The sequence below is a fragment of the Electrophorus electricus genome, chromosome 2, assembly GCF_013358815.1.
Source record: "Electrophorus electricus isolate fEleEle1 chromosome 2, fEleEle1.pri, whole genome shotgun sequence".
Classification (NCBI taxonomy): Eukaryota; Metazoa; Chordata; class Actinopteri; order Gymnotiformes; family Gymnotidae; genus Electrophorus; species Electrophorus electricus.
The window spans coordinates 25,688,918-25,705,050 of record NC_049536.1 but is presented as its reverse complement, the minus strand read 5'-3'; the positions used below and the strand labels follow the sequence as shown (position 1 = coordinate 25,705,050).

At 38.7% G+C, this 16,133-nt stretch overlaps 1 protein-coding gene across 3 annotated transcripts; it reads left to right on the top strand.

The window, feature by feature from the left end:
• Window positions 1–220: 220 nt before the first annotated feature.
• On the top strand, window positions 221–14,389 carry stat1b (signal transducer and activator of transcription 1b). Of its 3 annotated transcripts, none has more exons than XM_027016442.2 (23): window positions 221–503; window positions 3,000–3,127; window positions 3,961–4,105; window positions 4,281–4,376; window positions 4,721–4,810; window positions 4,974–5,052; window positions 5,321–5,415; window positions 5,853–6,004; window positions 6,990–7,148; window positions 7,262–7,354; window positions 7,611–7,670; window positions 7,791–7,820; window positions 8,017–8,107; window positions 8,240–8,281; window positions 8,663–8,746; window positions 8,898–8,996; window positions 9,105–9,240; window positions 9,828–9,883; window positions 10,447–10,541; window positions 12,646–12,785; window positions 12,961–13,149; window positions 13,351–13,423; window positions 13,626–14,389. In XM_027016442.2, the coding sequence occupies exons 2-23, from the start codon at window positions 3,000–3,002 to the stop codon at window positions 13,747–13,749; spliced, it is 2,256 nt and encodes a 751-aa protein (XP_026872243.2). In that variant the 5' UTR covers window positions 221–503; the 3' UTR covers window positions 13,750–14,389. The 3 variants fall into 3 exon arrangements, with proteins under 3 accessions (XP_026872243.2, XP_026872242.2, XP_026872241.2); XM_027016441.2 differs by lacking the exon at window positions 221–503 and adding an exon at window positions 531–672; XM_027016440.2 differs by lacking the exon at window positions 221–503 and adding an exon at window positions 683–784.
• Window positions 14,390–16,133: the final 1,744 nt, after the last annotated feature.

The window sequence follows — 16,133 nt, the reverse complement described above, 5'->3', positions numbered from 1 at the left end:
CTCTGCCAGGGGTAGGCGGTCTTGAGAGTCTTCGTGCCTCTAAAGCGCAAGCGCAGTATGGAACTGGCTTCGATTCAAGTTTCGTTTCTACCTTCCGCAATATTGCGACTGCCGCTTACTTTCGCTTTCTCGGAAAGCGCGTGGTTTGATCCGTGCTGTTCCTTCCAGTGAATCCAACCCCGCCGCGCCAACGCTGCATTGCGCCATAGCTAATCTGTCAACATCTGCCGAGGCACTAGCTAGTCGTTAAAAGACGTAATTGGAGCTGAATTGTGTTACTATGTTTATTGTGCTATTTGTATATTGTGATAAACTACTTGGCATTCACGTCAACTTGAAAAAACAAAAACCCTTGCAAAAAATAAGCAGAACGCTTGCTTGCGAGCACTGGACTCTTCAAGCGCTCATGCCTATGCGGAACATCGCTAAATGCAATGAGAGACGCAACATCTGAGCTGCAGCCTGCTCAGAAGCAGTAGTTTTGTTGTACTACATATGTCTGCGTAAGTTTCTATTCTCTACCGAGTTACCGTTCTCACTCGGTAAGGGGAGGACTCATCTCATAGAACAGCCAACGTTAAAATGGGTGTAATTATGAAGCGCGCATTCATCGACGATTGGCTTTCAAAAGGAAGACACCGCTTTGATAGGTTGAAATAGTCAGAAGGCTGGGTATGTCTAACTTTTAGACCTTATAGTTTAACAGAAGCTCTGTCAGAATAATTAAACTCTCCTCGAGCACACAATTTTTTTTCCATTGCCATTGTGAAATCGCGCTTTAAAGGTGAGTTATAGTGCAAAAACTTAAGAATGTAGTGAGTTTAGTTAGGTCATTTGATGTTAAAATTAATTGTAGAATTAATGTATTGTATACTAGTAATGGGATTTGGGGGTTACAAAAATATGGTATCAAGTTGACTGAAAGGATTGTTACTATGAATGCATGAATATCTACTTTATTCACCTAATATGAGAGATTACTTCACGATTATGTACTGACAGATCATTTTTAGTTAGTATGAAATATCTGTTGTGTTGCAAGTTTCATCCCAAAGAAGTCATGAAGTCAGTTAATTTTGAGTGCTAAATACATGACTACATGTGTATTCAAATGCCAAATGTGACTAGTACATGTAGAGTCATGTAGTACATACTTAGATTAAAAAATCAGTTGGATTTTATAATCCCTGACAATATAAAAAGTGACCATATAATTAAAGATATTGATTTCTTCACAACCATGTATGATGCAGGGAAAATCTGTAGGACAAAGTTCTCCAGGACGATGATTTGAATCCCCTACTTTAGCCTCATATTCACAGGATGGAGCAGCCGGGGAAACAGCTATTTATTTGTACGTTTGTTTGACAGACTAACTGATTAAACAAACAGACAAAACAGTCAGTTGTAATACAGCATGTAGCTGTGTAGCTCTTGACTGTCACAAGTTTTTATGACAGTTGTCAGTCTGTGCCTGAACAGACTTTTTTGAAGAGTATCTGTGAAGGAGTAACTGAAAGTGCTAGTCGGTGGTTGTGAATAAGGAGAGCTCAGATGGAGTAATGCACTGTAAAGGTGGAGTAGTTAGGGATGTGGGTAAAGTGGTAGATCCAGATGTAGCCAGTGGCATGGAGCAGGCATTAATGGTGCTGGCTTTAGTCACTGGGGAGGCCAGGGTGGTTCTGTTGTGTTCGAGAACACACATTGTAATAGGTAAATACGTGTGGGACCGGCGGCGCTGTGTACTCATTAACAGTGCCAGTGGGGCTGGGAACGGCCTTAGTCCCCGGGAAAGTCATCATGGATTTTACAGGTTGTGTTTGTTAATGGTATATTGCTTAAAGAGTTCTGGCTTTAAAAGTAAACTTGAAGGAGGGGGGGTGAGTATGGGATGCCACACCTTATTGCTGAGCCTCCTAGAGAGTTCGTGGGCTTAATTCAGCGAAACACTGCTGAAGGGAGGTACCTACCTGATGACTCCTGAGAAGAGCTCACAATATTGTGTGTGGCTGGAGTGAAGAGAGTAAGCAGAGCCCTGTGCGAAGCTCTAATGGAGCTGTTGTACAACTTATAGTTGTATATGTACATTTAGCATGATAAGTATGTGATAATGCATACCTCACTGCATGAATTACCTTTGGGCCTTCAGAGACTTGGCAGATAATGCTCAAACTATGCCTTAAATGCAATATAGGCAGTTTTGGAACTCATTACCAGACTCTCAGTTAAGGGGGAGGAGACTCATCCTCTTGCATAGCCCTGATATCTTAAATAGGGTGTGGTGCGTATGGTTGAACCAGAGCTAATGATCTGGTCAGCACAGAACTCAATCTACAAACACAAATTAGACACAATTAACTGACAATTACAAATTGGTTAAAGTGTTTAAGACATCTTTATCTCTTCTAATGCATGTTATTGTATAATAGTGTAAGATATAGGGAATTATGGATGGTAAAATAATTAGCACCAGTACACAAATAGAAAAATTCACATCATTTGAGTTAAAGTATAACATTTATTAGTCAGATATTAGAAAACAAAGTGGCCGTCCAACTTGTAAAGTAGGTTATTTTATTGTAAGGGTACTTCAATATTGAAACTGACAGTGTGACCAAATGTGTGTTTGCAGTCCTTTTACTTTGAACAGTAGCCTTAGCTATTACTGATGTACTGCTCCGACACAATCTAATTATCTATGCTAATGATCTATTCTTATTATTTATACCACTTATCCCCTTTTACCCATGTTTAAGTCGTGTAATGACATGGAAGGACACTACCCTCTGTTTCCTATTCTGACACATTTCCTGTTTTAATGTACTCCGTCCAGTACATTGTTGTCTCTGTAATGTGGAAAATAGATATTAATAGATTGATATTACTAAAATTATGTAAAATAAAACAGTAAACATGAAGAATAATGTAGGGGGATAAAAGACAGAGAGACAACTAGTAGGTATATTTCATTAGCCATATGTCTCTCTCTCTGCTGGTAGATGGCTCTTTGGCACCAGCTTCAGCAGCTGGATTCAAGCTATCTAGAGCAAGTGGACCAGCTCTATGATGATGTCTTCCCTATGGAGATCCGTCAGTACCTCAGCCAGTGGATCGAGAGCCATGACTGGTGAGATATGATATGTTACACAGCACGTCTTTGACAACTGAATAACATGTAGCCGCCATGGTATGGTCATCTGGGACAACTTACCTTCAGCTATGTGGTTATGGACATATCATGTGTTGAGGGAGAAAGAAGGAGAGAAGAACAGAGAAAGGAAGAGAGAGTGGAAGTGGGTTTTATGCACTGTTCCAAGTAACTTCTCTTTGTTAGGTGTGTTCATAGAACTTCCTCAGATGTCTCCAACTCTCCTCAGATGTCTCTACAACAAGAGATGATTGCTTTTTTTCATTTCCAAAGCAGTGTTAAGTTCTCGCTCTTCAGGCTTTTCTCTTCATTTTATTCTCTTCATTTACTCATTTTATTGTTATTGTTGTTTTGGATCACACCAGCTTTGGAACAGCCATTCTCAGCTTCAGTCAGCTCTCTCTTCAGTAAAATCAATTAGAGTTTGAGACTGCAGCCTTTCATCTCATCTTAGTCTGAAAATGAACATTATCTGTACTGTGAACCACAAATGAGTATTAATGCTCATTTCAGTTCCATGTAAATCAGTTATTCTACTGTTAGCATGTTTTCTTCAGAGTCTTTAACATTTTGCTTGATATGTACAGATATGTTGTATTTAGATACAAAATGCTATCTTGCACATGCAGGTCATAACAGATCAGTCAACACCATACTTTTTGGGGCTTATTTGTAATTTAAACACTCTCTGAGCATCATTGTTGTCACCATAAGCTCTCTCTGAGTTTTCGATTTAGAATATAGTTTGCATTTTTTAGACATTCTGAAATTAATTTGTTGCTGATATTTATTATTGGGACTATGTGGTGCAGGGATGCCGTGGCTGCTAACGTCTCCTTAGCAACATTGCGTTTCCATGAACTCCTGAGTCAACTGGATGAGCAGTACAGTCGTCTCAGCCTGAAAAACGACTTCCTACTTCAGCACAACATCCGCAAGATAAAACGTAACCTACAGGTGCAGAGCCACAGAACAATTCACCTCATCTCCCTCACTAATACCTTCCTCCAGTAGCCCATGCATGCTTGTTCAATCTGCTTCAGTGCTGTCATTTTATTTTTATGCAACAACCATATGCTTATGTTTTTTTTTTACGCAACAGCCAATAACAATGGTTTTATTATCCTTGCAGGAGCACTTTCAGGAGTATCCAGTACAGATGGCAATGATTATATCCAACTGCCTAAAAGAAGAGAAGAGGATTCTGGAATCTGCTATTAAAACACAGGTATGTGATAGTTTTTCACATCAACAATCGTGGTCATTTTACAGTATTATAATCATATTTTACAGCAACATCAAAGAAAATACAAATTCTCAGTTCATTTACCTGTAGAAATAAGGCAATGAAAGGGAAGTTAAGAAATTTGTCCATGCTGGGTTTGACGTTAGAGGAATGAAAGAATGATGTTGACTGTGTTGCCTTTGCTAGGAGAATGAAGAAGAAGGCCTTCATTTGTTCTCCGGCTTCATGCTGGTTTTGCTAAGAGAATGAGAAAGAAAATGACTTTGTTGGAATTTGCTATGAGAATGAGAAAGAGAGAATGAAATTGTCTGTGTTGGGTTTACTAGGAGAATGCAGGCTCACCACAGGGCAGCGTTGTCATGGAGAAACAGAAGAAACTGGACAACCAAGTGAAGCAGCTGAAGACAAGCGTGCAGGTACATCTGGTGGATCACTCCTGACCTCATACTGTCATCTGGTGGATCACTCCTGACCTCATACTGTCATCTGGTGGATCACTCCTGACCTCATACTGTCATGGAGTTATCTGATGTAGTGTTTTAGATCTAGCTTATAACAATAAAAAATGAATTTCCCCAGGAGGCAGAACAGGATATTCAGGCCCTGGAGGACCTTCAAGATGAGCATGACTTCAAGAGGAAAACTTTACAGAGTCAGGGTAAGGAAGTTGGTGTTTTCATGAAGGCAGAATCCCTGTTTGTATCATATAGTCCATTGCGCCATATTTCCAGTAATTCTTACTGCCTGTAAACATGCTTTACATGGTAAAACAATCATTGTTACAGTAAAAATGGCATTGTATACAGGGGCTTAAAACAGTTCCAGATGTCATAACACAAAAAAATCAGCATAAAATAAAAACCTAATTAATCAAAATCTGTCTGGAGATGTCAGAAAACCTATACTCGTATCCTTTATGGTTTCAGTGGAGTCTGAAATGAGTCAACGAATAGCCAAAGAGATCCAGCAGGAAGACATGATGATCAGGGCGATGTTCATTAAGCTCAACAGCACGAGAGAGGTAGGACCTGAAAAAAACCTTGTGTCTTTAAAGCAGAATCAACTCATAGACAGTCCTGGACTCACATATACAGTAAACACACAGCTACTGTTCCCACCAGGTATTTATTCTCTCTATACATGTAGAAAGGCCTATACCTTAACTAAACTCATGATTACCTCCTAGCAATGTGATTCAGTGTCACTAAACTCCAGTATTAAATGTTTTCCATAGTAAAAGATCTGGCTGCAGACCTCTAGCGACAGACTACTTTTGCTTCTTTAGCATCAGTAGGTCCAGAGAACTGAAAGGGTCATCATAATTCAGTGTATTTTTGTGTGTGTGTGTGTGTGTGTGTGTGTGTGTGTGTGTGTGTGTGTGTGTGTGTGTGTGTGTGTGTGTGTGTGTGTGTGTGTGTGTGTGTATGTGTGTGTGTGTGTGTGTGTGTGTGTGTGCAGGTGGTAGTAACTGAATTAACACGTGTGCTAAAGTTAGCGGATCAAATCCAGTTCACTCTTATATCAGTGGAGCTCCCTGAGTGGAAACAAAGACAGCAAATGGCCTGCATCGGAGGTCCTCCAAATGCCTGCCTGGATCAGCTGCAGAGCTGGTGAGGGCCTTTAGGGGGCGCTGTCCTATCTGTCTAAATCAGATTACACAAGTAATACTTTATTCATCCACATCCAAATTTGCATGCCACAGCAGCACCATCCAGCATGGATCAAACAAAACAAAAGTATAGAATCAAAAAATGGGTGACACTTTATTTTGAGTGGTCCTTTTTAAAGTAAATAAACTCTCATCAGACTCTCAGTAACATATCAACAGATATGTTAAGTAACATATAAATTCAGTTGTTTTATTTGGAGTATCCAAATTCATATATGTAGATGTTAATCTGAGTAGTCACTGAACATGTAACAGATATAATACATACCATCTTATTATAATAACAACCTGTTATAGCTATGCTGTTGACATCATTCTGAAACTGTATATTAACCGGTTAGGGTTAGGGTCAGGATTAGATCCAGGATGACGTTTAGGATTAGGTTTTAGGTTGACATTAAGGTTGGGGGTAGGATTAATCTTTGGGTTGAGATTAAGGTTAGTTGGGTTGATTGAAGTCTGATCGCTGGTGTCTAACCCTTGACCTTTTCCACTTGTGAGTAAACTTGACTGTGATGGTATCTTGATTAATTTCTGACAATGTTACAGATACTCTGTTTATTAATTTTGAGTTTATTAATCACTTATAAAGGATCACTCAAAATAAAGTATTAGCAGAAGATACAAATAACTACAATGAAAAATTCATGGTATATTCCATCAGTTTAAGGCAAATTTTAGGCATATTATATAGTTTTTGAAGTGATTACATTTCTTAAATACAGTGCTTTTTAAAAGTAAATATCTTGGAATGCCTGTAGAACAAAACAAACAACCTGCAAACAATCTGTGTTATTAGAAAAATATGCAATATAATATAACTGAAATCACAACATAAAAAAATTGTATGGATCTACAAATTTTCATACCTTTAATTATCAAAGCACTAATATACATTCAGCAAGCCAATGTGATGTGTTGCTCAGGTTCACAACAGTAGCAGAGTGTTTGCAGCAGACACGGCAGCAACTGAACAAGCTGCAGGAGCTGGTGCACAAATTCACCTACAAAAACGACCCCATTGCTGTAGGCATGAGCTCGCTGCAGGAGCAGGCCCTGTTGCTTTTCACAAACCTGCTCACCAGGTAAGTCACGCTTATGGGTTCCAGAGGTGGTGGGATTGGCCTCCGCTTCTGGTTTGGTCACGGTGAGACCGTAGACTAGTGCAGTAAGGAAAAGCTTATGACGTGTCTTTCAGCTCCGTTGTGGTGGAGAGGCAGCCCTGCATGCCAACGCATCCCCAGAGACCCCTGGTGCTGAAGACGGGGGTGCAGTTCACAGTCAAACTCAGGTGCACTATTAGCTGGTTTGCCTAGTTCCCAGATGCCTCAGATGTAACAGCATTCGTTCTGATTCATCTGAGCTCAAATAAACACCATAAAGGAGAATTCAGAACAAAGGATTTGACTTTATTCAGATTAAGAGAGGCTTTCTAGTTTCCATTTAACATACAGGAGGTTATCTGGTCAGAGAAAAACTTTCCATACAGCACCAATAACAAAGGCCACACCAGGAATACAAGTAACAGTGGTTTCCTCTGTCCACAGGCTGTTGGTTATGCTACCAGAGCTCAACTGCCATCTTAAAGTCACAGCTGCTTTTGACAAGTAAGTTCCGAAGAGGGAATACCAGAATAAAGAGGGAATATCAGAAGAAATTACATGTATTTTATATGCCCCCCCCCCCCTTTTTTTTAAAACTTTATTCTTGTGTTTTTTGATCTATAGGGATTTACCAGAAAAGAGCACAGTCAAGGGGTATGGGTAAAAAAATGTTTTTTTAAGAAATGGCTAAATTGTATAATTATTTTATAAGTGAATGAAATACTGTTCATATTATGCACATACCTCTGAGTGGCACTTATGTCAGTCAGTTGTACAATTTGTACACATGTATATATATATATACATGTATATATGTTGACTGACATGCAGCAATTATCTGCTAATGTAGATTTCGTAGGTTCTATATTGTGGGGACTAGCTCTAAAGTCATGAACATTGAAGAATCAAATGGTTGCTTGTCATCTGAGTTCCGACATTTGGTATGAACAAGACCCAGCTGATTCATTTGATTTTTTTAAGTTACAAAAATTGACAACTGTAATGAACTTTTCCATGTTACCAATATAAATACCGAATATGACTAGAGTTGCATTCTTTCTATTTAACCACAGCAACTGAAAGAACAGAAATCGGCTGGAAGCAGGACAAATGAGGTTGGGAACTTTTACCTAGACAGTTCTATTTATAGAATAGATATTATCTTATTCTTGGGTTAAAATAAAATGGATTCTTTATTAAAAAAAAAAAAAAAAGCTTTTCACAGTTAATGCTTGAAGATCATTTAAAGTAAATGATTTCTAAATCTAAAAAAGTCCACTTGCTTTTGTGATTTTCAGAATATTTTGTAAATCTGCACTAGGTAACTCTTGAGTTATGTATTATATGTAGAAGATTTCTATTATATGTACTTTCGCAGCTGCTATATTTTGAACAAAACTCTAGTTAAGTATTTTGTGTTTATTTCAAAGTATTGTATGAGTTTGGGGTGTAGTTAGTGTGTGTGTAATTAGTGAATGTTCTCTACTGTCATTTAGAACCCTCTTCTCATCATGGAGGAACTTCACTCCATTAGCTTCAACACACAGCTCAATCAGCCAGGACTCTCCATTGATTTAACGGTGAGACTGACACACTCTGCATTCCAAGTGCATTATTACTATGTTGATCTGTCTCTTTTCATAGGTAATAATCTACTATAAATCATGTGATAATCAGGTATGGTATTGCATGCTATGTACTGAATACATATCTCTGTATGTTTAAACTCAGACTGCGTCACTTCCGGTCGTGGTCATCTCTCATATCAACCAGCTACCAAGTGCTTGGGCCTCTATTCTGTGGTATAACATGCTCTGCACTGACTGTCAGGTAAGTAATATTTTCCAGCAGGTGATTTGCCATCCTAAATAGATTCCAACAAGCATCACTTACCAAGACCTTCACATCGAACTGCTGAAAGAATCAATTTCATTTCAGAGCCTGTCATTTTTCCTGAACCCTCCTCCGGTGAAGTGGGCCGAGCTAGCCAAGGTTTTGAGCTGGCAGTTCTCCTCCGTCACTAAGAGAGGCCTCAGCACAGAACAGATGAGCATGCTTGCAGACAAACTTCTTGGTGAGCCTCACATATTGTGTTACACTAACCAATATCACAAGACTGTAAAAGCTTCAATTAAAAAAAAAATGGATGCATCCATGAAACTTTAAATAGGGAAAGCCTGTGTCATTTTATAGATTATAGAGAGCTTGTAAGGCAAGAAGGCTAAGCAGGATGCAGGAACGAGTCGAGTAGAACAGACACATAGGTTTATTCACACCGAGCACAAAGACTATGAAAGCACATAGGCTAACGAAACCTCAGACACTGACAACAGAACAAAAGGGGTTTTTATACACACGTAAATAAACATAATTACAAACAGGTGTGACACGTGGGGGTGTGGCCACACAGACAAACATACACACACACAAACACACGAGGAGATGTTTGGGAGGAGGGGCCATACCCTAACAGAACTATTACTGAAAAGTGGAACCACTTCTTTCTGAAGGAATTGAGGGAATTTCCTGACATTCTGACCTCATCTTCAATTTCAGAATAAGCTGAAAAGCTAAAAAAAGGCCTAAATTAACCTACTTGTTTTTTAAATAAGTGTATATCATTATGAAAACATGTTTGATTTAGTTCCCATGTGTCTGCAGGTCCAGAGACTCAAGGAGACCCTGAAACACTCATCTCTTGGAGCAAGTTCATGAAGGTGAGCATATTAATGCTCTTTACTCAGGTTACTGAATTATTAAGACAAAGATGGAGCCCAACCCATCTGCTAAGCCTAGAGGAACATACTTTTGTTTGTTGCACTTCTGTCAGAAAATACTAATAAAAGGAACTTAACGAGTCACTGTACTGGATGCTGCTAAGATAACTGCAGGGTGTGTAACTCAGAAAACATACACAGACTGAGTTTGAAAATACTCGGTTTGAGATATATTTAATTCTGTTCATGAGCATTGGGTGTTTTCAGTAGGAGTGATTGCTGAGTGCTATATGGGAGCAGGGTAATTAGCTAGTGTTGTATGAGTGTTGTATAACTCACACAGTATGGATAGGCATATATTGTCAGATCATCTAATGACTAGTCTATAGTCATCGCTTCATGATATTTAGCTAACGAGCAGAACCAGGGCTGTGAGACCTGCTCTGAAGTGTACAGTGCTTTAACTATGTTTGTAAGGAAAAACAGAATGGTTGAAAATTCACCCAGTCTGTTTTTATTGATTTATTGATTTATTTAGTTATTGATTTATTTATTTTAATCAGCTTGCTGCCAATGAGAAGGGTGTACCTTTCTGGCTCTGGATTGACGGGATACTGGACCTCATTAAACGATTCCTACTCAACATCTGGAATGATGGGTAAGAACAAAGACCTGAAAAATCAAACCCTGCAGATCTGATTCAGTCACTAGGTCAATGTGGCACCATATTTATGTACATACTATTATATATCTTAAAATATTAATAACATTATATCCCACATTTCTAATACTATACTAAATGTGGAGGAATACAACAATATCCCAGATTTTTTAATGTCTGTTTTGATTTTGTTCAGCTATATTATTATTAACCCAAGGATTTTGAGTTTAATGCTTAGTACTAAAAGGTTCATATTTAATACTTATTCCAGAACCTCTTGACGTTAAATCTTGTAGCAAATAATTGCAGAATAAGGATGTTTATGTTCACTAGAGAAAATAATGAGAGTTGTTTGTCAAGTGTGGATGATATACAGTATACTCAAGTCACGCTTTATTTAAACAATTGCAGGTCAGTTGAACCTTTTCAACAGTTCTCAATTTCTAAATCAATGCATCATGCAAAATGAATCGTAATTTAATGTTGCATTAATACAATATTAAACCTTGCCTCAATTAATCATTTTTGTATAAAAGAATAAACTGCTAAACATTATGGCTGCTTTCCTATGTGAGGATTTTGGAGTAGTGGAGGAGTACAGTAAAACACTGTAAGTGAGAAGGGGGTTAAGGATGAGCTTAAGAAAGAGAGTATATAGACAGGTAGAAGGACGTGAACAGGCAGAAGTCATGTCCTGGTGAATCTGAGAGGGCTCCAGGGAGCATATCCCATTATAGCATGCAAACATATATACAAATAGGTTTTTTAAAAATATATAAACATGTACTATTTACATGCATTTTACTACAAATAATTGTATATTTCTTAAAGTAGAATGAATAAAATCAATACAAAAATCATTTCAACAGTAATGAGCAGCATCTTCCACATGTCCATTATTTGGTGATTTTAGTTTCTAACAAGTTTAACTCGGACTTCTTCCGAGTTGCCTTCTGAGGTGACCTTTACTGACCTTTACTGAAAGTACTTTGCTCAAAATAATAAGAAGATAAACATTTACATTTATGGAATTTGGCAGACACTCTTATCCAGAGTGACTTAGAAGAGTGCTTTATTTCCTCATAGAATACATCCTAGCCAGTACAGTAGGTTAGAGTCCTAGATACCAATGAACTAGAATACTGTTGAAATACAGGGATCAATGCTGATGCTTAGAAGTGCAAAATACATAAACTCTATCTCAGAAAACTATCAGTGCAATAAACAATACCCTGCAATAAGGACTAGAGTTTCACTTAGTCAACATAGGAGCAGGATCAGTGGTCATTTAAATATTACACAAATAGATGGGTCTTTAGTCTGCATTTAAAAATTGCAAGGGACTCTGCTGTCTGGACAGCAAGCGGAAGTTTGTTCCACCATCTAGGAGCCAGGACAGAGAATAGCCTCGATGCTTGTCTTCCATGAGACTTGAAGCATGGTATTTCAAGCCGAGCCATACTTGAGGTTTGAAGTACTCAAGGTACAGAACAGGCTTTGACCATTGACCTCATGTATGAAGGGGCTGGTCCATTTTTGGCTTTGTAGGCAAGCATCAAGGTTTTAAATCTGATGCATGCAGCTATTGGAAGCCAATGGAGGGAGTGCAGCAGTGGAGTGACCTGTGAACTTTGGAAGATTGAAAACCAGTCATGCTGCTGCATTCTGGACAAGACATGACTTCAAAACTGCATGCATTGCTCTGCTGCCACACGATTGGCTGATGTACATGAATAAGAGGGAATACTGATGTTTCTAGTAAATTTGCCGTGCTTGTGTATGTGTATGTATATGTAGTTGTAGAGGTCTGATGGCTATTAGAGGAAGACCAGCAAGTAGTGAGTTGCAGTAGTCTAGCATTGAGATTACAAGAGTACAAGTACCCGGGCAGCTTCCTTTGAGAGAAAGGGCTGAATCCTTTGTATGTTACAAAGGAAAAATCTGCAAGATCGGGTCAGATTTTAAACACGAGTTGAGAACGACAACCGGTTGTCCAAAGTTATGCCCAGGCAACGAACATTTGGTGTAAAACTGGAAGGTACTGCCAGGTTCATAACTAAATACTGTCCTCTGTCCTTTCTTTATCCACACACACATGCAGGTTAATCATGGGCTTCATTAGTAAAGACAAAGAGAAAGCTTTGCTGCGAGACAAACATGCAGGCACTTTCCTACTGCGTTTCAGCGAAACGTGTAAAGAAGGAGGAATCACCATAACATGGGTGGAGCAGTCCCAGAACGGTGTGTGTGTGTGTGTGTGTGTGTGTGTGTGTGTGTGTGTGTGTGTGTGTGTGTGTGTGTGTCTATGATCTGAGTGGAACCATAAGTATTTGCAACATGAAAAGAGAAATAAAATGCAAAATATTAAATATATATCATTTTTTAATATATGTGTGTTTATGTGTGAAACCTACAGGTGAACCACAGCTGCACTCTGTGAAGCCCTACACGAAGACAGATCTCGCCTCTATCACGTTCCCTGACATTATCCGAACTTACAGACTAATGGCCGCTGGAAACATTCCAGAAAGCCCTCTGCTCTACCTGTATCCAGGCATTCCTAGGGACACCGCCTTCGGCCGCCATTACAGTAGCAAGCCTAACGGTAAAATACAAGCAGACACAAAAATAAAAAATTTAGGTCCCCTTGTATATACAAATGTGTCATGGAACAACCAGGGACACATGGCAGTTAGGCAGAATACAAAAAGAAGCAACTTATTGTTTGTTAAATGTTAGTGTTTGTTAAACATTAGTGTTGGGTAAATTCTTAAAACTTAGTGTTTGTTAAATGTTATGATTTCAGATCCAGAGAACATGGACACTGATAAACCAATCAATTTGTATATAAGGAGAACGATGATTCCAGTGTCAGAAATGTAGGTACACACATGTTCTAACATTTGCTTTGCTTTTCTTACATCTAAAAGCAGTTAAAAGCTGCAGCAGTTAAAACTTATTAACAGCTCGTTATAGTTAGTCCTAACAATAAATGAGCATTTAGAAAATGCATTTAGTGGCAGTGCTTCAGTTCTGCAAAAGTGAAAAAATGTTATTGTGGAAATCTTCTTATGTGCCCAGTTCAGGCACAAGACTGCAGGAAATCATGCTACCTTTAAGCCCAGAGGAGTTTGGAATGCTTGAGCATATCAACAAGGACAATGGAATGGACATGCTGGTAGAAGCTGGAGCTAGTCCTTACTGACTTGGGTATGATAATAACTCACAAATACGATTTGACATAGGCCTGCATTCAAATGAAATTGGCTGATGTGACAAAGGCCTGCATTCACATGAAATGGGTTGAGTATCTACAGTACTGTGTATGTGTTGATCTATCTTCTTAAAGCCACAGGCAATCTCTGCATTTTTTACAACTGCAACAATAGAAGCATTAGTATACAGTACACCCACTACAGCAAGGTGGCACTGTACGTTTTAGTAAATGGTGCCTTATAACATTTATGCTCTGTTTAAGCACTCTGCTGTTCTTTTAGTTATGGTGTTGTTATAGGAAGGATGGAAGGAAGTTTACTGGAATAAACAATAATTATTACAACGATATTGTGCAGTATTCAGGCCAGAGCCTGTGAATGTGATTCCGAAAATGTGCACTTGTTTTCTGATACTATCCATCTGTGTTCTAGAAAGTGCTGGTTGCACAGCTGGCTTCAGCCATTAGGGTCACAAATGTCAATGTTAATTTGTATAATCCAAATTTTTGTCTGTGTATATGAGTGTGTGTCCTTATTGCAGAGAATGTTAAAACAGTTTAAAGTTTGAAAAGGATATGTTTATTTAAATTATATTTAAAACATACTGGATTATAATCCTGTTGCATGGAACATTTGTTGTCATCATTTATTACATACACTTCTCACTTTAAACACTATTAATTGTTATGAATAATGATAATGATAAAAAAAACAGGAATGATAAAAATACTGGATAGTATTATCATTTTATTCATTCAGAGTTTCTGTCTGAGCTCCCTGTCTGAGATCTGGTACACATAGTAGAGAGATTAACAGTCTTTTCAAAGCATTTTGGTTCTGGCACCTGGTTGTTGAGAGCAAACATATGTCTGTTGCTTTTCTTCCACAAGATGTCACATCATTTGGTTAACAATGTTAAGATTTAACCATATGAGAATGCTTACTTGTCATTGTTCAGTCAAAGTGTAAATACCATTCACCCACACCAGGTTAGCAATTTTGGATTCCTAGGTGTTCTTCTAGAGTGTGAGTGTGAGCCAACCTTTTCTGAAGCATTCTAATCCAACATTACATAAAAATTGGAACTTTCTAATCCCATACTCTGTAACCAGAAAAGTGTGTTTGGTTAGAGGAATCACACACACATGCACAAACACACACACACACACACACACACACACACACACACATATACACAAACACAAGTGTGGGCACACATGCACACACACGCTGTTTAGACTATTCAGTTGTGTAGAACTAGATAAAGGGAGTGACAATACACAGACACATGGCCATGGTGTTCTCTGGGTGTCTGGCTATGGGTTTGTGTTGTCTGGCTCTCTGGCTTGGGGTTTGATGTGGGAAAGAGACCAAAAAAAGCTTTTCTGACCTCCAGTGTCAACATCATCTTTATAGACACAGACTTTGCATTTAGAGGGTGATGGAGTTAAAAATAGGAATGTCAGTATCAAATTAATTCCTCCATACCTGAGTAAAGCACACAGTTGTAGAGAGAAAAGAGGAAGTTGTTGACAGACTTCACCTGTAACAGAATGGAAACGAGCAGTTTGTGCACAGTGGAAACACAGATGTGTGCAAGAGGACGATACAAGCCTGGACCCCTCCGCCACAGTCGATACCTGATCCAGGATTTTGCCTTGTAGGTGGAACAGGTGAGTGGTGAAACTCAAGTCAAGTCAAATGTATTTATATAGCACGTTTTTTAGAACAATTGTCACAAAATAGCTTTACAAATGTCAGAGTCCAAGCCCCCAGTGAGCAAACTAAGGGTGGTAAGGAAAACATCCTACAGCATGAGGAAGAAACCTTGAGAGGAACCAAAACTTAAAAGGGGCCCATCCTCCTCTGGCCGACAACAGACATCACAACAGTAACAATATATACTATTTGTGTTCATATTATTAGTGTCAACTATCATATTGCACTTTTGGGAACTGGTTCTGCATTTGATGACATTTTCCATTGACCTGGATTAGGCAAACCTGTACTTCACATTATTTTATTTATCTAGTTTAGTTTTGTTTCTCTTCACACCTGGATGACACAAAATCCCAAAACAAATAAAAGAATTGACGGAATTTAACGAACAGTGAACAGAGGCAGGACGCAAACACTGAGGAAAGCGACTTTTATCAGGGGGAAATCCGTTATCCGTGGTCTTAATCCAGTCCGGGGTTGAATAAACTGAGGAATCAGTCAAGGACACAAAACCAGAATACATAATAAAAAAAGAACAGTATACGGAAATTAAACACAAACACGGAGAAGGCGAACTAGAAAAGCAATGGCTACAGATACAGGATAACCAGTAGATAGACCTGTTCTAGTTCTGATCCCTCTACAAGTGCACAGA